Source organism: Balaenoptera acutorostrata, chromosome 18, assembly GCF_949987535.1.
Source record: "Balaenoptera acutorostrata chromosome 18, mBalAcu1.1, whole genome shotgun sequence".
In the NCBI taxonomy this organism is placed as follows: Eukaryota; Metazoa; Chordata; class Mammalia; order Artiodactyla; family Balaenopteridae; genus Balaenoptera; species Balaenoptera acutorostrata.
Genome location: NC_080081.1, coordinates 57,305,880 through 57,328,423, shown reverse-complemented (window position 1 = coordinate 57,328,423; position 22,544 = coordinate 57,305,880). Strand labels below are relative to the sequence as shown.

General features: G+C 40.9%; 1 protein-coding gene across 8 annotated transcripts in view; it reads left to right on the top strand.

The window, feature by feature from the left end:
• The window catches only part of ENOX1 (ecto-NOX disulfide-thiol exchanger 1), a 614,655-nt gene that overhangs the window by 566,409 nt on the left and 25,702 nt on the right, over positions 1-22,544 (top strand). For all 8 annotated transcript variants that reach the window (XM_057532923.1, XM_057532921.1, XM_057532924.1 and 5 more), the window contains 2 exons: positions 7,596-7,698; positions 19,755-19,840. In XM_057532923.1, the coding sequence (XP_057388906.1) occupies positions 7,596-7,698; positions 19,755-19,840 (189 nt within the window). The remainder of the gene's footprint in view (positions 1-7,595; positions 7,699-19,754; positions 19,841-22,544) is intronic.

Below are 22,544 nucleotides of genomic sequence, written 5' to 3'. Positions count from 1 at the left end.
TGTGATGTGGGGAGGATGTCGTTTGGTATGTTACCCAGTGAAGTAGTCAGCTAGTGGCTGTGCTTACATATAGCTCTTCAAAATGGCATCTGCCTGTCCTAGGCTTCTTTTTATTTCTTTTTAAAGTATAAGGATAGCAGTAGAAGAACAGTGCCACAGAACATTTAGGAAACAGAAAATATGTACAATTTGAATCCCATGACAGTTTATTACTTTTGCATACATGTTTTTATATAATTGTAGTCAAGGTCTTATACAGAATTCTCACCTAGATTCAGTACCCCAAGTATGTATTATGCACCTGTGCCGTATCCACTCAGTCCTGAGGATAAGAAAAGTGAGTAACAATCATGATAATAGTGATGCCACAATATTCCTGGAAGGTTATAGTTTTCAAAAGCACCATGTCACATATAACATTTGGTCTTCACAGCACCCCGGGGGATAGGTATATGTTATCATCCATGATTTATGTAAAAGAAAGTTCAGAGATAACCCTGCCTAAAGTTATCTAGTACGTAAATAATGGTGACAGAATTAGAACACGGATCCCTTTCGGCCATGCTGTCTCACTTGCTTGGATATGGTGAGTGCCCTTAAGAAGTTGGCAGTTTTTTTGAGGAAGCAAACACAGGTGACTCAGTTTATTCCAAATGTGTAAGTGGCCAGCTGCCACAGAAGTGACAGGGGAAATGTGCTGAGATAAGGAAAATGTACAGATAGCCTGGAATAAATGCCCTTAAGAGATATGGGACTTGTGCTGTGTATAAAAATATATGTAGGAGGTGGTGAAGAAAAGGAGAGAGCTTTCTAAGAACGTATCTGGACAGAACATCTAAAGGAGATAGGCTGTATCGGTAGGACTGAACCTGAATGCCGGGCTCAATCTGGCATTTTCCCACGGGTTATTGGAAAGCATCGGAGTTTTTCCTATGGGTTTTCAGAAAGCATCTGAGTTTTAAATTGGAGACCGACAAGATGAACGTGGCATTTTAGAAAACTGATCTGGTAATATCATGTAAGGTGGGCTGGAAGAGGAAGAAACCAAAGGCACAGACAAGGTAGGAGGCTCTTGCGGTGGTCCAAGTAAGAAACGAGGAGAACTGATAGTAGAGCACTGGTAGTGGAAATGCGGAAGGGGAATGAGAGACATTTCACAGATCCTTGATAGAATTCAGATCTAGAGAGGCCTTAGGGGATAGAAGAGAATGAATCAAAGGCCTGCAAGTGGAAGAATGACGGTGCTACTTAATAGAAACAGAAAAGTTAGAAGAAAATGCAGTCTGACGTGTGAGGTGAATTGGACTTTAGCCATAAAATTATAGAATTTTAGAAGAACCACCACATCAGGAAGGACTTGGATTCACACATTTTTCAAAATAAGGACATTCCTTTCAGTGAAGCCTTAAATAGAAGTCCTGTATTTGTAAAACAGAAGCAAGTAGTAATGGAGTGGGAATTCTAGACATCCGCTCCTTGGACCTTCCATGTCACCTCTGTAGAGCTGATGGGGGTTCCATAAAGCATTATTCAGAGGTGATGGACCCTACCCAGCACCCTCATTTTTAGACAACTGATCTGAGGCTTAAAGATGTTGCATAACTTGCCCCAGGTCAACTGACTGTTAGTGGAAGGGCCAAGGCTAAAACTTAAGCATGTAGTATGTCTCCTACCACCTCATGAGCACCTCTCATTCTGAATTTGAAATGGGAAGTGATAATTTCAAGCACACAAACCCAGTGGTCAGTTGATGATAAGGAACAGAAGTTAAAGAGTTAAGTGTGACGATGGTTGAACCCATGAGAATGAAAGAACTCTGATCAAAGGAAACAGAGAAGAAAAAGTGGTGACTGAGCTTTGGCAAAAGTACCAAAGTTAGAGTATAAAAGGAGAAAGCAACCTTCTTATCCATGTGTACTGGGCCAGCAGAGGGAAGAAAAAAAACCAATGAAGATGAAATAAAAAATTAGGAGGAAAAAGACCAGGACTTCTTATGTAACAGAAGCAAATGAGGCAGATGGTTTAAGAGGGCAGAGTCAGTGATGTCAAATATCACATGGTACAAAGACTGAGAAAATAGTCACTGAAAATCTTTCAAAGGATAGTTTCATCGGGTGATTAACGAGAAAGCTGAGGTTTCAGGTGGTGAGACAGTAGATACAGTGGGTATGCACCATGTATTCAAGAAGCTTTGCAGCAGAAAGCAAATAGCACTAAAGTTAAGCAGGTCACAGGAATTATGAAGTGAAAGGAATAACGAAAGGATTTTATCAGGCTGAAGAAACCGTATTCTTGGTTCTTAGGGGCTTGGGTAGGTATAGGGGAACAAAAACAAAACAACAGCAAGGCATGGTTCTAGCTCAGTAAATTATTAAAAAAGAGCTTTTCTAAATGGATAAATTACTTTGACCATTTCTTAAAGTAATTGACAAGGACTCTTAGAGGGGAAATTTCTGCCTTTGAGTAGCTTAACCTTTAAGAAGTCTAAAAAAAACCTCCATGATATCTAGTTTCAGTTATTGAAAACCCTCTTCTTCCAGCCCTTTAATGATTCCTTCTAAGTATCACAGAAATTAGAGTTAAAAGGTAGACTGAGAAAAGATTTATTAGATAATCTTGTTCATTCTCCTGCCAAGTGCAGAATTGTTACTTATTGTGCATTTTCTAGTCTGGAGTGCTTTTTACTGTGTCAAGTGAATGGTGTTCTTACCACTTCCTTTGGAATACTATTTCATAATCCTATTGATCTCACTGAGCGGAAACTCTCGATCCCCATCCTGATGTTTCCTTCCTAGTGTACACTTCGTACACCATTAACAATTTGTCCTTAATAACCTCCATCTGCACTGATCCACATCCAGTTTGCAATCTCTAAGCATCTGGAACACCTTCCCCAGTAGACACGTAATTCTTCAGGGTATATTACAACTATCAGGGTAAAGGATTTGTATGTGATAAAAGATAAAGAGTCTTCTAATTTTATGTTTCTAATGATGAAAGTTTCCTTCTATATTCCAGAGATTTGGGGTAGGAATGAGTCAAAAGAACAGTGAAGTTTTTAAGACAGGGGCAAAGTCTTTCTAACTTACGATCCAACATCCCAGTAAAAGGTATTCCCCAATTACTGAAGAGATAAGTTGGAACATTCTGGGTAGAGAATGTGAAACTCTTAAGGTAGGACCAGGACTTAGACTTGAAGCATGGATTTATAGAGTTAGAGATGAAGCACAAACTAGTTACATCCTCTGATATCCTTGAAAATGTGCTCCCTTATGGTCAATATGTCCCTTTTGTGATGGGTTGTTCTCAGAGAAGGTTTTGGCAAATGTCCATTTGAGGTTCTATCCTGTGCTCCCGAGACAGTGGTCCTGGCTTCACCAGCTTTATCCTCATGGATCTTACAGGCTGATCATGCCCCCATAGAGGGGCCCAGATGGAAGCCTGAACATACAGTGGATTATGTTACAGGAGAGGAACAGTGAGCTTGAGGGAGCCATTTCTTTTATATCAAGCTATAAGCAAGCCTTTTCTTTGTCCCAGAAGGAGACATCAGGGATGTGTGCTACAAACACTAACTTGAGAAATGGGCCATAAAAGAGCTGTCAGGGCCTTGCTTCTAAGTTCAAAAACCTGTGGATCCTACTTTCTCTCAGATACCTTGACAATATGTCATAGAAACCTTAAGTTCAAATTTGGACAAATTATCTTCACCCATACGTGCTTCTTTCTCTATTTTCCTTTTCACTGAGGCACTTAGTCATTCTCAGCATTTTCCTCATCCACCAGGTCATCGGATTTTTTTTAGTTCTACCTCTTAAATATCTCTTATGTTTTGCCCTCTGCACATCACTGACTTGGGTTCTACCCTCGTTATGAAAAGGTCAGAATTAAATAGACAATCGCAATAGGCTCTAACCTGGCATCCCTGCCTCTACTTCCACTTCCTGCAAACCAATATCCTAAAATGCAGAATTGTTCATGTAACTCCTGTGTTGAACACTCTTCATTCATTAAGCCTTCCAGGTAAAATCCAAGCTCCTTGTCCCGATCTACCTACTTCTCCAGCTTCATCTACTGACATTTCCTGTAAGCTTTCTTACAGACCTTTTATAAGAATTGCTTGCTGATAAGCATGCACTTCTTGCCACTTTTAGACTCAGTATCCTTTAAAACTTAGCATTCCTTGGCATGTGGTAGGCATGTAATATATGTATGCAGCATAAATATTTATTGAGTGGCTAAAAGTAAAAATAGGCTTAGCTTAAATGCAAGAAGGGTTTGACTTGGGGAATTATTTAGTTCCACCTTCTCTCTGTGTACTCCCTTTAACCAGTTATAATGATGGAGCTCTTTTGACAAACATTGGATGATAATTTGGCTAAATGAAAACACAAAAAGAGGGTACGGATATTGCTTATATCTACTTTGTACTTTGAAGACAACCCCAAACTCGCCACCTACTAATAACTGTAATTCTCTTGTTAAATTAAACAACTCTACTACAAATACATACAAATCAAATTAACTTTACTTTTCTAAGGAACCAGTGAGTCACGAGTCATTACAATACTCCTCGCCTTTTTTGTTATAGTGGAAAAAGATAAAAGCACAGCACATCAAGTGGCTATCTAAAACTACTGTCCTGTCTTCTAACCCTTAAAACACACCCATATTAACTTTAAATTATGTCTCTGCCAAAATGTATAACAAAAGCATTCACCCATCTCATTAATTCTGTGACTCTGTCAGCATTAGTCTGAACTTTTTTTTAAAAATTTGTTTTATTATAGTTGATTTACAATGTTAATTTTTGCTGTACAGTGCTTCCGTTATACATATATATGTATATATATTTATATGTGTGTGTGTGTGTATATACACACACACACACACACACACACACACACACACACACATACACACATTCTTTTTCATATTCTTTTCCATTATGGTTTATCACAGGATATTGACTATAGTTCCCTGTGCTATACAGTAGGACCTCGTTGGTTATCCACTCTATAAATAACAGTTTGCATCTGCTAATCCCAAACTCCCAGTCCTTCCCTCCCCCAACTCCTCCCTTCCCCCTTGGCAACTACAAGTCTGATCTCTATGTCTGTGAGTCTGTTTCGTAGATAAGTTCATTTGTGTCATATTTTAGATTCCACAGATAAGTGATATCATATGGTATTTGTCTGTCTCTTTCTGAAGTGTCTGAGCTTTTATATCATGCCTGAGGCAGGCTTAGGCTCTAGGACGCTTAGTCAGTAGTAACGCTTTTGAATGGTCACAAGTTGGTCCACTTCACTAAATGATGTTAAAGACCCAAGTCTCTTGTTTACATGCTTGGACACACCTTTGACTATAATGGAAATGAGAGTTCCCCTTATGTAGGCTCTTGAGGCCACCTTATTACAATATGCAACTGTAACTGGAACCTGCCTGATGAGCTTAAGTCTTGCACCGCTTCCTGCCAGAGTTCTTCTTCTCCCTCCGGGGGAGTCAGAAAAGCAGCAATATCTCCACCCTGGACAGAACTCACAGTGGTACCCAAAGGCTGAACCATCTGCCGAGCCTTGGGTCTCTGTTGGGCCAGGCCTGCTGGACTGCTTGCTGTCGGAGCCTGGCAGAGAGGTGTGTCTACTCCACGGTCACAGACAGTGACCATGCAGGAACGCACCGTTTGTGGTCGGCAGAGCACAGGCTGCAATATTCAGCCTCAAGAAATACTTCCACAGACTCTTAGTTCTCCATCCTCATGTAGCCAACCTAAAACATCATCAAAGTAACAGTCACTGGTAAGACCTGTCTGACTCCTTGTAGACTTGTAGATTCAGCAGCGTCTACTGGAGACTGCTCAAAGTCCCCTTTCTTTATGACTCCAGCTTTGGACATGCGGACAGGTGCCTTACAGCACCTTGACTAGGCTTAGTCTGGCCTGCCCTTGCCATTTCTTGCTGGCTCCTGCTGTGCTGCCTGCCCTCTGTGGTTCATTTTCCTTAATAAACCTGGATCCTTAACTGTGTGATGGCCTCAGGACACCACTCAGTGTTGGCAATTGATGTGGGCCTGTTGTCTGCTAAACTCTCCTCAGTAATTTCATTTGGCCCCAATTATCATCCAGGCTGTTAACAGATCACCCCTTCCTGGAGAGACTGTTTCCACTCAGCCACGAGCTTCATTATTTATATTTTTCTTAAATAATACAGTCATCATCCTAGTTCATATTTTTTTTGGACACACCTTTGACTATAATGGAAATGAGAGTTCCCGTTCTGCTCTGTTTCCTCCTATACCTCTTCAAGCCCTTAAAACACATCCATATGTTATTTCATCACAGAAGGAATTCCCTGTGACTTCTCTTTATAAAATATTCTGATCCCATCTACATACACCTTTGGGTTTGTTGTTTTCAAGTTCTGGATTGTGTTTCTACTGGGACTGCTTCCCAAGATCCCTTTTTAGAAGTATAAGAGCATCTTTCTAATGACCTTTTAAGTCTAACTGGCTCGACTTGCCTTGGACCAGTCATAATTTGAATGCCTTCAGGTAAAATCTTTACATGTTCAACATGCTTCCAATAATTTCCTATATTCTTTTATCTGGCCAACTCTGTTAATTTATATAAACTAGCTAAATATCTCTCCTGTAACCAATTCCAGTCCTGGGAACACCTGCCAAACCATCTAAGTTGTCCTTTGTCCCTCCCTACCTACCCTTTGTCCTTCTGACAGAGTCCTTATCATCTAATGGAAACAGTATCCTTAACTCTTTGTCCAATGTGCTAGTCCTTCTTTAAGACCTATCTTAAGTGAGAAATTTCCCTCCAATGAGACTCCACTACCCTAATGATTCTACCATCCCATATATGCAGGTCTCTGATCATTAAATTTGATCTCCTATTAAATCATTCTGCATTTTGAGTCCTAATATCAAGTCTGGGAGAATATGAGTTAAATATTTTTCTCTGTTTTTAAATTAAAAATACTAAAAGAACTAAAAATAGTCGAGCCTCAACGTTTCACATACTGGCTTGCTGTACAATTCTTCATTTCTAGTTTCCAGAGAAAACAATTTCCCAACCTTTGCTATCTACCTTTTGCAGTTATGTATAAGGACATAGACTTAACTCACCTTAAACACTCCTAACAACAGTTCTATCTCACCTTCCCAATAGGCCCTGTTTCCCCACACACTCACACAAATTACTTGCATAGCATTATAAATGAGTCTGTATATGCTTTTCAGGAAATTTTTTCATATTTGAAATAAAACCTTTGTTAAAGTAGCTAAAGTCAAATAGCTTTTGCTAACAGAGTTTTATCAAAACATGGATTAAAAACGTTAAGATAATTGCACAGAATGTGTCACTTTTGCAAAGAGTTACTTAGTTTGCTGGGAGCAGTAGCTAGGAGGCTAAGTTTTAGAATTACTTTTCTACTCTTGGGCAAATAGATCAATCACTTATAAAAGTTGATCTTCAGTTATAAATGGAAGCGATGACCTCTTATAGAGTTTAAAAGACCTGGTGGCTTTTGTTGGAATGCACAGAATCTACATAAACATCTATATGTTTTTGTTTTTTAACTTTATAGGAAATTAATGTGTTGACAGTCGCATTGGTCAACCAAGACCGAGAGAACAATATTGAGAAAAGAAGCCCAGGCTTAAAATCAGAGAAAGAAGCTCTGCTAATCGGTAAGGAGATTCTGTTTTCCTCATCTGCTCTCTCGTAGGTAATAATTCACTTAAACAATATTTAAGTAATTCACCTCCAACTTGTTAATGATTTAAAAGCTTTGTCAGAGGTAGGATTAACTTCATCAAGATTGTATTACACACATTTCAAATTAGGGGCATACAAGCCAGTGGGGACTTTGCTCTTCTGTAACTATGTATATTAGTTGGTTATCCAACATAAAACTGAGTACAAGGAAGACAGATTAACTTGCATTTCACATGTTATAAATCTGAATTTCAAAATGTGGACACAACTGGACGTCAGGTTGGGTTCAGTCCAAAAGTTCCACACCAAGACAGATCCCCAGCCTCAGGTACGTCCACGTCCTGAGGTCAGTCCCAAGGCCAAACCTGAAATGCTGATGATACAGTGCTAGGCCAATCTAGGACAGTCTAACCAGGCTTCTCTGCCCAAGTCTGGACTCATTAATCCAAGATAAATTAGACGAGCTGGCCACTAAGGAAGGGGAAAGAAGAAGCAAGGAAGTTGCTGTTCACCTAAACATATTCAGTTGCCCCATAAAATATATCTAAGTTGGCTTTTTCTTTGTCAGGAGCAGAGAAAGCTCTAAATATTCTCTCTTTATTTATTTATTTATTTTTTATTGACGTATAGTTGAATTACAATGTTGTATTACTGCTGTACAGAAAAGTGAGTCAGTTATACATATATGTATACATTCTTTTCCATTATGGTTTATCACGGGATATTGAATATAGTCCCCTGTGCTGTACAGTAGGACCTTGTTGTTTATCCATCCTATATCTGAAGTTTGCATCTGCTAACCCCAAACTCCCAATCCAACCCTGTCCCCACTTGATAGTGATCATCAGTGTATACAAAAGCAGTTCTTAGTCTCATAAGGAAGTCTTCTCAATGGGGCTGTGGTGGTACCGTGCCTGGGACCCCACCTTCAAAGCCTGTATATTTAAGGCTGTCTCCAGAGTTCTCAAATCCAGAGAAGGAGAAGCCACCAGCTTCACTCCCTGATGCACAGCATTGATTCAAGCTGCACCTTGGCACTGACCCCAGTGTGAGCTTCCAAGTTTAGCCTGGCTCCTCTATGGCATGATTAAGAGTGAGGAACGAGGCTGTTGTACACATGAGACAAACTGTTCTTCTATAGTTCGTTATCTGGCAGAAGTACCGCCTGGCTGCATTTTCTAAATACTGCATGCACTCACCTCAAAATGACAGGTACATCAGGTCCTGTAGAAGCTGGCACAGGAGGAATTAAATTCAAAAGATAGTCCCAACTTCATCCATCATCTATAGATTTTTCAACTACAAGGTTATTGAATATGACATCAACTTAGAGCTACTCCAAGGAAAACCAATTATTTTTTTTTCTCTGTGATGATATACAGCTGTAATAACATGCCGTGCACAAATTTCATAGGACATGCTGATGTGCTATCAGTTCCAGGAACCCAAAATGAACCTGTGTGTAGTTGGCAACTGGATTTTTCTTCTATTGGAAAATGTGTCAAACTCTGACAACTGTTTCTCTTTCGCTCAGTGTGACAAAGTTGTGATTTCCCCCACGATACTTTCAGGGTATGAACAGAGCACATAATTAATGATCAGCAGTAAACCCTCCCTCTTTAAGTCTGAATAATATAGAGCACTTGACGGTCAAAAAATGGGAATGGGTATCCATTTTCTTTATTTCCTTCCTCTCACAATAGACTGCTGCTTCTCCTTTTATGTTCTACTTGGAGAACATAGTTCATTTACAATATCTGCTAAATAGTTACTGTATATATAGATAGATGGATAGATTATATACATACACACACAGTATTTATGTTATTTTACATATATAAATTTATTTTACAGTACTTATATATAAATTACTATAGGTGTATACACACACACACACACACACACACACACAAGTCTTCCTCAATTCATGATGGGGTTACATGCCGATAAACTCATCATAAGTTTAAAATATGTAAGTCAAAAATGCATTTAATACATCTAACCTACCAAACATCGTAGCTTAGCCCAGCCTACCTTAAACACGCTCAGAATACTTATTAGCTAACAGTTGGGCAACGTCTAACACATAGCCTGTTTTATAATAAAGTGCTGAATATCTCATGTAATTTATTGACTACCCTCCTGAAAGTTAAAAGCAGAATTGGTTGTGTGGGTCCAGAATGGTGTGTCGGTTGTTCACCCTCGTGATCGTGTGGCTAACTGAGAGCTTCGTCTCAATACCGCTGTCCAGCATCAGAATATGATACTGCATATCACTAGGTGGGGGAAAGATCAAAATTCAAAATTTGAACTATGGTTTCTACTAAATGTGTATTGCTCTCGTACCATCATAAAGTCAAAAAAATCGTTAAGTTGAACCATTGTAAGTTGGGGACCATGTGTATACACACACATGACACCAACATTTTTTTTCAATCAGCCACCTCAAAAGTTTAAAAACAATATGCTTTACACACTGTAGGTTAATGGGAGTAAATATGAGGGTTACGTTTATAACATGTCAACTCTGCTGAGGTCTCTAATATTAGAAAAAACTTAAAAATTGGTAAATTCAACTGTGTTTGGGATTAAAAATTTAGTAAGTCGGGATCTTCAATAAAAATTAGGTACAACCAACTCCAAATTTTCCAGGCCTTTTCTCTCACTTTTGGTCTCTTAAACTGGTCCCTCATATTAGCATTTGAAGTTCAGCGTTGAGCAAAAGAAAAACAGCATGTGACACTCAATTTGAATCAATATATGAGACTGTTTAGGTAGAAGGGAGGCTGGAGATTTAAGGTTTGGTTAAATTTAGGAGTTTAATTTTCCCTTCATTTCTCCATTACCTCTCCACCACAATATTTTATTTTACTCTGTTTAATGGAAGTTTTATTACAGATGTGACTTCCTGCCCAAACCCTACCCCAAAATTCCTAGGTACTTACACTGTTTTGTAGTCAAAGAGAGAGTAATCATCCAAAAAAATGCCAGGGTAGAGAAGAGTTTCCAAGACTGGCAAAACGGATCTTGCCAAAGGGTGCAGTTGTCCCCGCCATTAAATGTGCCTCTCTGCTAACATGTTTCGTAGAAATCTCAATGTTGGGACCATAAAGACCTCTCCTGCAGCTTCTGGAATCCATATAAGGACTGTGATAGAGACAGAATGACAGAATATGGGTCCAAAACTGCTCTGGACCAGGCTAGAGAGAGAAAGGAGTTTCTGGTGCTGGGGCTACTCTTTTCTGAAGAATACTTGTGGGGAGAATGATTCTGGGAGCCCCCTGGACTTCTGATACATCTGGAGGGGTCAGGAATACTCTGCAATTTCCCTGGAATCTTCCCTTGGAATAATTAAACCCATATATAGGATACAGTAGGCCTGCTCTAAGTCACTCTAAAAGGCTAGGAGCACAGCAGAAAATCTCCCTTGTATTGGAAATGCTTATTGGCAAAATCTTCAGCACATCTAGATGCCTGCATATGTGCTATACGCGAATAAATTCAGGTAACACCCTCTTGGGACACACAGATGTTATATAAAAAATGCACAGTGGCACAAATCTTGATTGCCTGGACGAGAAGAAGGGAGTGAAAGATAAGCTATTCAAATGGATTTCATCTACAGAAAACATAAAACTGAGGCTAGAGCTTCCTAAATAATGAGCAATCCTAGTTATTTGTGACATTAATTTATCCGGGCAAAAGAGTATATATTCTTTCCAGAGATTCTCACGACCATTTTATAAAATTGGTGTCTTTAAGACATATAAATTATATATACGTTACAGAAGATCAGTGGAATTTCATCAGTAACACTACTTGGGGCTTTGCAGATTTCGATCCTGAGTCCCTTGGGAGTTCCACCATGCTACCAAACTTTCTGCTTGACAATGAACGGGCATCCAGTACTATGTTCCAACTCAACTAAAGTAGCTAGGCCCTTAGGAAGCACTTCATTATTGATTGCTAGATTATTTATTTTGCAGTCAATCCTTGTGAAGACAGGTTGGCATATAATTGAACCTAAAAGAATTACATTTTTATGGGAGTTTTGGAGGGTAGCATTTTATATCTCAAAACTGTATGGTAACCACACATTAAGTCAGCTTGACACTGCCTAGTGTCTATGCCAGAACTCCTAGTTCCTTTCACATGTGCCCTACCTGTTGGATTTGGCATGCATTGAACTTGTGTGGGAGAGGATGAGTCAATACTTCTGGTTTAGGACCAAAGCTTTGGAGCTGTGTTTGGTTGGAAACCCCTGGCTATTGTTATGAAGGAGAATGGACCCAGATAGCTCTGAGGAGATGTTGACAGTCTAACCCTGGGTCTGTATCACTCCATCTTCTCTTGCTTTTAAATTAATTCCAACACAACACATTTCCAATCCCAGCAGCCCTGACTGGTACCCTGTCAATGCTGGTCATCATTGTAAATCCCATCCAAATATAGTCATAACCTTCTCAACAACTCTGTTTATAAAGTTGCTGTTCCAAACTCCCCCAGACCCCTGAGAACCATCCTCACATTCTTAACGATCAGGCAAGCTTCTTCACATACCATCGTGACTCCTCTGTGGATCAGGACATACATATTATGGGTAACGAAGATGACTGTTCACATCAAGCCCCGCCCCTCCTACCACCACCACCATTTCCATCACTCACCATTTAACCCATCTCCTCACAGCCAGCCTATATCTGAATTGGAATGTCCCCCCTTACACATGGGTATTAGGAAGCAGATGAAGGAAATGTAGAGAAAAACACTTAAAGAAGGTTGAGTGGCAACTTTTTGGTGTTTTCAGTGAATAGAGTTGAGGCTATATTTAGGCTGCACCTGAGAAAAGTAATCTGGGGTGTGTGTTCTTGTCTGAAAGCTACTGACCATAAAGAATGAGTCATTGACCTAAATCTTGTTTCCAAGACACAAATGTCCGTATCACTAAATCAACAAACATTTGTCAAGAGCCTACTCTAAAAATTACCAGCCTTCATTGTGGAAAAGAATCATCTAGGCAGCCTGTTTAAAAGACAGAATCTTTGTCCTCACACACAGAGATTCTGTTTATTGTAAAACTAACATCCAAGGTGATACTGAAGCAGTCACCTCTGGGACTGTGTTTTGGGAGCTACTGGCCTGCCATGTACCAAGATGTATCTTAGCAGACAGTAGTGATAAGGTGATCTCTTCCCTCAAGAATTTTATAGACTAGTGAGAAAGAAAGTAGTTAATGACCATGAAACTAAAATCAGAAACAGAGAGAAGGAGCTACTTCTGCTGCAGATGCCTTGTGGGAAGAAAGGACAGTTGAGGGAGCCCTAAAGGATAAATAGAGTTTCCTCTGGTTAGATGGGGAGTTGTCAAGACCATTTCAGATACAAGGAACAATTTACTGAAAGGCCCAAATACAGTCTCAGGAGTTTAGTTAAAATAAGACAGAAGGACAGATATTTTTTAAAAAACTAAAAAACTAACTGTACAAGATCAGGTATTATAATCACCAAATAAGTAGAAAAAACTGCTTTTTGGAAAATTAAAGGTTTTTAGAATCCCAAGGCACTTAGAAACATCAGACCAAACCACAAGTGTTTGATCAGTCTTCTGCTACCCACTTCCAGTCTTGTCTCTCTTCACTTCTCATAAATGCTTTGTCACTCTGCAGCCACCCACGGACAACTGTCCCCTAGTGGCTTAGTGGGAGACCCAGATTTCACATAACCCCTCCCTGATGGCTCTCCAGACTTCTGGTCAGTCCTCTGTAGGTTTCCAGCAAAATATGACTGTGTCTAGAGACATCTATTCCTCTGCAGAGCTGAGATTCCTGGAGACAGATCCAAAAGAATCTTGCTGTGATTTATGTCAGAGTGTTCTGCCTGTGTTTTCCTCTAGGAGTTTTATAGTATCCAGTCTTACAGTTAGTCTTTAACCCATTTTAAGTTTATTTTTGTGTATGGTGTTGGAGAATGTTCTAATTTCGTTCTTTTACATGTCGATGTCCAGCTTTCCCAGCACCACTTGTTAAAGAGACTGTCTTTTCTCCATTGTATATTCTTGCCTCCTTTGTCATAGATTAATTGGCCATAAGTGTGTGGGTTTACTTCTGGGCTTTCTGTCCTGTTCCATTGATCTATATATCTCTTTTTGTGCCAGTATCAATACAATTTTAAGAATAAGAGTCCATAAGAGAAAAAGAAATCTGTATATTATGTTGAGATATGTTCCCTCTGTGCCCACTTTCGGGAGAGTTTTTATCCTAAATGGATGTTAAATTTTATCAAAAGCTTTTTCTGCATCTATTGAGATGACCATATGGTTTGTAGTTTTCAGTTTGTTAATGTGGTGTATCACATTGATTGATTTGCAGATACTGGAGAATCCTTGCGTCCCTGGGATAAATCCCACTTGATCCTGGTGTATGATCCTTTTAATGTGCTGCTAGAGTTGATTTAGTAGTATTTTGTTGAGGACTTCTGTGTCTATGTTCATCAGTGATACTGGCCTGTAGTTTTCTTTTTTTGTAAAATATCTTTGTCTGGTTTTGGTATCAGGGTGATAGTGATAGTGACTTCATAGAATGACTTCAGAAGTGTTCCTTCCTCTGCAATTTTTTGAAATAGTTTCAGAAGGACAGCTGTTAACTCTTCTCTAAATGTTTGGCAGAATTTGCCTGTGAAGCCATCTGGTCCTGGACTTTTGTTTGTTGGAAGTTTTTAAAGTATTGATTCAATTTCAGTACTGGTAATTGGTCTGTTCATATTTTCTGTTTCTTCCTGGTTCGGTCTTGGGAAATTGTACCTTTCTAAGAACTTGTCCATTTCTTCTAGGTTGTCCATTTTATTGGTGTATAGTTGCTCATACCAGTCTCTTATGATCCTCTGTATCTCTGTGGTGTCAGTTGTAACTTCTCCTTTTTCATTTCTGATTTTATTGACTTGCGCCCTCTCTCTTTTTTTCTTGGTGAGTCTGGCTAAAGGTTTATCAATTTTGTTTATCTTTACAGAGAACCAGCTTGTTGTTCCATTGATCTTTTCTATTTTTTTCTAAGTCTCTATTTCATTTATTTCTACTCTGATCTTTATGATTTCTTTCCTTCTACTAATGCTGGGTTTTGTTTGTTCTTCTTGCTCTAATTGCTTTAGGTGTAAGGTTAGGTTGTTTATTTGAGATTTTTCTTGTTTCCTGACGTAAGCTTATCTCACTATAAACTTCCCTCTTAGAACTGCTTTTTCTGTGTCCCATAGGTTTTGGATCGTGGTGTTTTTGTTGTCATTTGTCTCTAGGTATATTTTTATTTCCTCTTTGATTTCTCCAGTGATCCATTGGTTGTTGCAAACACTTCTAATTGGTTTCCCAGTTTCCCTTTTGTCTATTCACCATACAGCAGCTTGAATGAAAATTTGAAAACATAATTCAGCTCATATCATGCCCCTGCTTAGAACCCCTCCATTGGTTTCCTGCTATGTTTAGAGCTTAATCCAACCCCCTTAAACTGGGGCCCTACGTGATCTGGCTCCCCACCTACCTCTAAACGCATGCTGCACCACTCTGAAGCCAAGTTTGTTCCTGCCACCTCATTTCCACCTCAGGTCCTTTGCACTCGCTGGTGCCTGTACCTGAGTCACCTTCCCCCAGGCTGTCTGTAGCTGACTGCTCTTCATCTGACACACGGGCAAATTCACCTTCCTTGACCTCCTGTAAAGCAGCCCTCCACCAAGCTTGAGGATACTCTCCACTCCTGTCCTATTACCTGTTTTGTTTTCTGCAATATGCCCACCACTCTCTGAAAATATCTCCTTTATTTTTAATCTTTGCATTTATCGTCTGTGTTGCTTACCTAGAATATAAGTTCTCCAAGAGCAGGAACCTTGTGTGTCTGGGCAATGCTGTGTCCCTAGGACCTTGGCACCTAATTGCTGCTAAGGAAATGAATCAGTAAAAATCTAGCACTACTTGGTTAATTTAAATGTCGCTCCCTTGGTCTTGGTGACATCTAAAAATGAGAATAAACTAGATGATGTTGATGGGAAAAGCTCAAAATGCCTTTATGTGCTTGTTTAAATGGGCCTTCCTAATGAGGATTTGCCATAGGCTGTCTGGAGCTGGTTTGTGTATCTTTCTAAGGTAGTGTTTCAGGTCCTGAACTGTGCAGGAAACTCAAGAGTACTGACAGCCTCCTCTATTCCTTCTTTATTTTCTTAAATTAGCTACTTACAGTTGTATTTCCCACTGTTGGGAAACCCATTCTTACATGTGGAGACCTCGCTTCTCCATGGAACCAGCCAAGACCAATTGTTGAGTCCATCCCTTTGGAGATCCACCAGTTCAGTAATGGCTGAGTTCTCCACCCTCAGTTCCTAGTGTTCCTTTTACCCAGCCTTTATAGTGTTTATGGTCTTCCAGAGAACCATAAATAGTTTCCAGTTCTGGGTTTGTAGCATTTTTCATTGGATTTTGAGTTACAGCTATCCTTTTTTTTTTCCCCCATTCTCAGGAAATATCCCAGTTCCTTTAAAGGAGCTTTAAGAGGCTTTAGTTTGATTGTTTAGGAAGATTCCCCAAAGTGAATCTGATCCAGAACCAGGGCCTAGAAAGTACATTTTCTCAGACGCCATGCCTGATGCTTCTGTGATACTACTGGGATGGGCAGGGGCAAGGGGAGGAGGAGGAGGGGTGCAGTACTTGGGGGGTGATGACTACGGGTTCCCATTTCTACTGCATCTCTAGCAATACTGAAGAACTTGGTTGCCATCCATAGGAAAAGCTTGGAAAACCTTTATTTAACTACCTGCTTTGACCCCACATGTATTTAGTGGCAATTGCTAAACTTTTATAAAGAAAAGCTAATGGCTTGTTAATATCAGCTACCACTAAGATGGTTCTAAATACTCTCCTAGGGAAAAATACTCATGTCCCGATTAGGATTTCTAATCTGATTTTAGAAAGATACATAGAAATCACATGTGCGTTTTCGCCTTAGCTTTATGAGCAAAATAGTTTCAATAAAAAGTTTCCATGCCCAAAATATCCAAGTTACTCTGTCCTGAATTCATAACAGGATGAACAGGATGAGTTAAGGGCAGGAATCACTGATGAATAATTCCTCAAAGTTACCTGGTATTTGAAAGAGTACTACATCCTTGGTTAGTACTGGTAGCAATTTTTAAGGTTCTTATTTCTCCTCATTTGTCAATAATAGAACAGTAGAAATTTTAAAGAAGTACACTGGCCATTCTCAGTTCTAGAGGATAAATTCATTCAACATACATTTATTGTAAATGTATACTATATTCCTGCTACTGAACCAGCACACACAAATACTGTCTAAGGGCAGAGTTCCTTGGGGTTACAGACCCAAGATTAGGGCTGTGGGACAGTAAACAGTGAGGGAGGCCATCATCACAGAGGCAAGAAAAGCGGCCACTCCAGGTCCTCCCACTTCTGGTATCCCTGAATTTCCTCCTTCATCTCCTTAGGTCAAGAGTTGTCAGCTACTCCCCCCATAGCCCCCACCCCCATCCTCTTCTGAACCATCCTATTCATTCTATTGGAGGCATTTCACTAACTTCCTGTCACACTCCCAAGGGCATTTATAGGAGAGGCTGCAGGTTATCCAGGAGATGTCGATGATTCTTTGTCCTGTAGGGATATTAACATAAAAAATGTTTTTCTCTATTTGCTGGGGCCCTTGGGATACTTGTAAGGCTGCTCAAGCCCGTCTACCTTCTGAGCTACCACCTTGTCCCATGGGAAACTCACAGATTCGTGTCACCCAAAGGCTACAGCACCCCACCGCCTCCCCTGTGCTCGGCTGGGCACAAAGCCAGATTAGTCAGTCTGCTGCTCTAAGCGGAAGTCCAGCCAAGGAAAGGAATGTGCTTCGCCGCCTTGCAGGGCCCCTCCAGTCTCTACAAGCCGCTCTCTTGAGGCACCTCCTCCCCTCCCTGGGAGCATCGCATTTAAGAGAAGAGAAAAGCTTCTCACTAGGAACACCCTCGCCTTCTCACAAAGCCAGCCAACACTGACTATTCCTTCTCCCTTCCCTGTCCTCCTTTCCTCCTTATAGGGGGCAGGGGTCTGCCTACCATTTGTTGGAGGCTCTCTGTGGAAAGCAGTAGACATAGTACCACTTGTCCTCAGCCTGGGACAGACAGCAGGGAAAGCCCCACTCACCATCCTGAAATAGAAGCAGTTCCCCTTGGGAATTCCCTGGTGGTCCAGTGGTTAGGACTCAGTGCTTTCACTCCTGAGGGCCCAGGTGCAATCCCTGGTCGGGGAACTAAGATCCCACAAGCCACACAGCATGGCGAGGCCAAAAAAAATCAATTCCCCATAAGAATTCTGCCCCCTCTCTCCCACTTAAGGATTGCAAATGGAAATGTTATTTTTTTAAATACTTCTAATTTATTTTCTAAGTAAATCATTCATGAGATTCTATAACTCTTATTGGTAACAGAATTACTTATAGTGCCACCTCACGAGATTTGAGAATTTCAGACACAGGGAAGTAGTTGCCAGGTCTATACAGTTAAAACATAAATTAACAAAGTGGTAGGAGGGGGGCAAAACAATCCCACTTACGTATATTAAAAATGGCTATTTGCCACTTAAAGAGATTAAAACTACCATTGTTACGTTCTATCATCACCATTATTTCATAAGAGAAGGACATTTTAACAAAAAACAAAGAACATAATCTCAGAATAAAACAATAGTTCTTTATATTTCCGGGAAAAGGTCAATCTCTGAAGACTGAGGTTTTAGCTTTACGGAGAAATGTAACTAATCATCTCTATGTTCCTCATTTCACTGTCCACCAAGGACACCCACAGAAAAGCAGTGTTCTGAGGGTAGGTCTTGAAAGTGCTTGTGTAGACTCTTTGGTCCTCTGTTCTCAGCCTAAGGATAAACTGAGAACTTTTCTTTAAAAACTGACACTCATCCAGAACATTCCAAGCACCACACAGGAGATCAGGGGGCCATGAGACCCTCTCCCAGGTCAATGCAAGGCCACCCTGCAGTTCGTAGCATGACCTAGTGCAGAACGATGTGCTTGGCCCGTGCTTGCCCTGACTGCATTTCATACAAGTGTGGGTCTTCCCTCTGACCTTTGGCTTTCGAGCACCAAAGCATCACAATAAACAGAACGTTGAGGCCTTATCCTCAAATTGGATTCATCTCAAAGCCTGTTTCAAAGAGAAGCCAAAAATGTCAGTCTGAACACAGTTTCTAGGAGCATACAGCCTATGGAGTTGACGTCCTCATCTTCACCATTTTGATCTTGGATATAAGAGCAGGGAGGGTAGGAGGGTAGTGCTTTTACGTCAGCCCCGACACTAACGTTCCGCTTTTCATTTGTCAGTACAATGTTGACAGTTGAATTTCACGATGGAAAAGCCCTCTGATTTATAATCAGACTCCAGCCAAACCGTCCGTTCCTGGGGCTTTTAAAATGATCTTGTAAATTACAGCAGCGAGAAGGCGAGAGCAGGCTAGCTCCCTTTAAACAGCAGCAAGAGCCAGGGGGAAACGGCAAAGGATTTGTGCTTCCTTCAGTGGCAGTGAGGGGAAATATGGATTAAATACTTTCCGTAACTAGCAGCTGTAATTATCAGGGGAATCTGACACAGCTGTAGGAGCCGTTTTCATACTGCAGGGTCTAGTGAGGGAAAGAAAAGGGATCATTTTATCCTTCTAATAACTACAATTTTATATTGGCAAATCAAGCATAAAATTGGTAGTTGAAATGCTTCCAGGAGTCTTTGTTTAGAAATACCTTCATTCATCTATGTGTTTTCTCAGAGTCTCGCTTTTCCAACTACTGTCGTTCCAGGAGACAGTGTTCTGTTGGCCATGTTACCATTACCATCTTCAAAATGTGCAGTTATTGAATGCTTGCCGAGAGCTGTTATAAATGGCAAGACCACGACTCAGCCTGACAAAACTGTCACTGGGGTCAGATGACATTATTCGCCAGAGACTTTTATTTGCCTCTCAGTAATGTCCAGTGTTTGTCTTTTTAATTCAGGCATCATATCAACGTTTCTTCACGTCCACCCTTTTGGAGCCAATATAGAATATCTCTGGTCATACATGCAGCAGCTGGACTCCAAGGTAAATCCTTTTTCTCAACTTGCATTGCTAAAATGTAGCATGTTGATTGCTGGCTGCAGGTCGAAGTGCGTGAGCTGGGTTAGGGATATAATAGTGTATGGAGGTTTATCTGTACTTCTTCACAAGAACTCAGTTTCTGGCAGAGAGTTGTCTTCTTTTCACTTGCTTTTGTCTTTGTAGAGAGAAAAGCAGTTATCGAAAATGACAATGACTTTCAGCAGATGCCAAATTACTTTGAAAAGCATATGAGGGATTTAAAAGTGCAGGTTGGCCTGAAAGTTCCCACCACAAGGGAGAAATCATGTCAGGGTAACTGATGGGGCATTATCCTTAGACCATATTCTCACAGGATTCTATGTTAAGGGCTCCACACAAAAGAGGAAAGATCACCTCAAATAACATAAAAATCTGATATGACTCTCAAGAAAACTGTATTAATGGTGGTTTTTTAGCATCATTCTCCAAATGGAAAAAAAAAAAAAAATGACTACAAAAGTTCCTCTCAGCTGTGCCCCTCGAGGGTCATACCCAGGGTCAGGACATCACTCCTCATTTCTGTGAGGCTAGTTTTTCTCCTCTGCAGACCAGCTACCCTCCTAGCCCATTGGGGTGTTTGTGCACTGAAAGAGAAGGGACAAAAAGAGCTCAATTTATGTATCAAATTCCAGTGAATAGTGAGGGGGCCTCTGTGAAAATCAAGTGATGGCATTAACCAGTACTGCCTTGGGGAGCCCTGGAAGGGGACAGAGATACTAAGCCTGTCACTGGGCAGTTTGCTAAGTGTCCTGCTGAGAAGGAAAATGGAAGTAAGAAGCTCTTCCATAGAGTACAGCAAAGCGCCTGGGAAGTGCAGGACCAGGCCCACAGCTCTCTGACCTGAATACACACACCTGAAGTCATTCTGAATCTTCAGTGGTCAGTATCGATTAACCTGCTACACTGTCATCTAATTTTGATTCATATGATCTTATCAATTCACAATCCCACAACCGCTTGACCTTTCTAATGGGTCTTATACTTCACCTTTGAGAGAAGTCATCTGGAACAAAAAGTGTTTTTCAGTCATAGAGATCCATGCCCTCTTATTCTCCCGCAGCTGGTGACAGGGTAGACCATACAGAGTGAGATGGAAGGAGGAGACTGGAAGAGTCTTGACATTCAGAATCATGTCATTGCCTTCCCTGTGGCCTCCCCTCACTTCCATGGGGGGAGGGGAGGGTGACAGAAAACGCTCATGTGAACTCAGATGAAATGAGGAGGAGGGGCGATACGTTGCTACTTTGTTGAAAGAAAGCTTTTGAAGACCTACTTTGTTTGTTTTTCCTTCTCCAATACCATTCTTCATAATATCACCACTACCTTTGCCTGGAGGAATAAATGAAATGCCACTTGCACCACTGTACTTGGCATAGAATAAGCCCTCAAGAAAGGATTCCTATTGTTGCTATTATCCTTCCCTTGTATTGTTGACATTTCTTTCCTTCCCTTTCTGGAAATCCCAAGTGGGAAGCCTTTGTGAAGAAGTAGGGGTTGTTTCAGTATGAGCTGAAATGGCCAAGGAATCCACTCATCATTCATCTAAGAATTGTAGGGCTCCTGTCTCCTCTGGCCCATCAGTGCAGGTTGATGATCTGTATGTCTATGAAATGTGCGTGCACGTGTGAGTTGCATACGTGTGTGTGGGCATGCACGTCCAGGTATAATTGATTATTTGATGGGTAGGAGCTCTTGTTCTATTCTTACCCTCAGGACGGTGTCCATCATTCACTTGCTCGGGTGAGATCTGTGTGGTCTCCCTCAGTAAGGAGAGAATTCACACACCTGGTCTCTGGCCCTTAGATGATGGGCCTTTCCGGAAGGGATTCGGTCAGGGGGCATTCCATTTCATCTCAGGCTGATACCTTTATTTTAGAAGATAATGAAGAAGGTATTTCCCTCACAGAGGAAATATACAGGGTCTCGGTCTCTCCCAGACAGCCCTTCACCTCCTGGACAGAATGATCAGTGGGGCTGTCAAATGCTTTCCTCACGCCTGAAAATATATCAAAAAGTGTTCTGACTAAAACTCCTGGGTGCCAGGGATTGGACCGAGTATTCTTTCTATCCCAGTGAGGCTGAGAGGATACTTAGACTTTTTAATCCAGAGGGCAAATTACTGCTATATACTGGAATTCCATATCCTTGGGGCTTTAAGCAGAAAACAAAATAATGAGAGGTTTGCCCTCTAAGTATCACCAGGGCCTTGTACCTGCACAGACTGCCAGAAGGCTCATAATCCTGGAGCTGCCGCCAGACCCCAATGCTGAGGTTCTCCTGCACAGCGGCCCGGGGCACCTGCTCTGGTTAATCAGAAACGAACTGAGTGTCAGGGGGATGCTGCATTAAAGCAGGGGACTCTGCCGGGCCTTCACAACACAGGAGGTTTGCTGACTCTGGTGAAAGAGCTTTTTAAAAATTCGACTTAGCACAACACAGTTTCCTTGAGATCAGACGGCATCACCATTACCACGACTGTTGTTAAGATAACATTTAGATTCTGCCCTCCCCTGTGCTGACGGGAAGAAGGAAAGCAGGCTCAGTCCAGCCTGTAACAGAGCTGTTTTTCTTGGGATTTCCCCAAAGGCCACAGCTGGGTATATGAATGATCAGAAACGGAAGGAGAGACAGGAACTGATTTAAATTAGGCTGGGCATATAAATTGCAC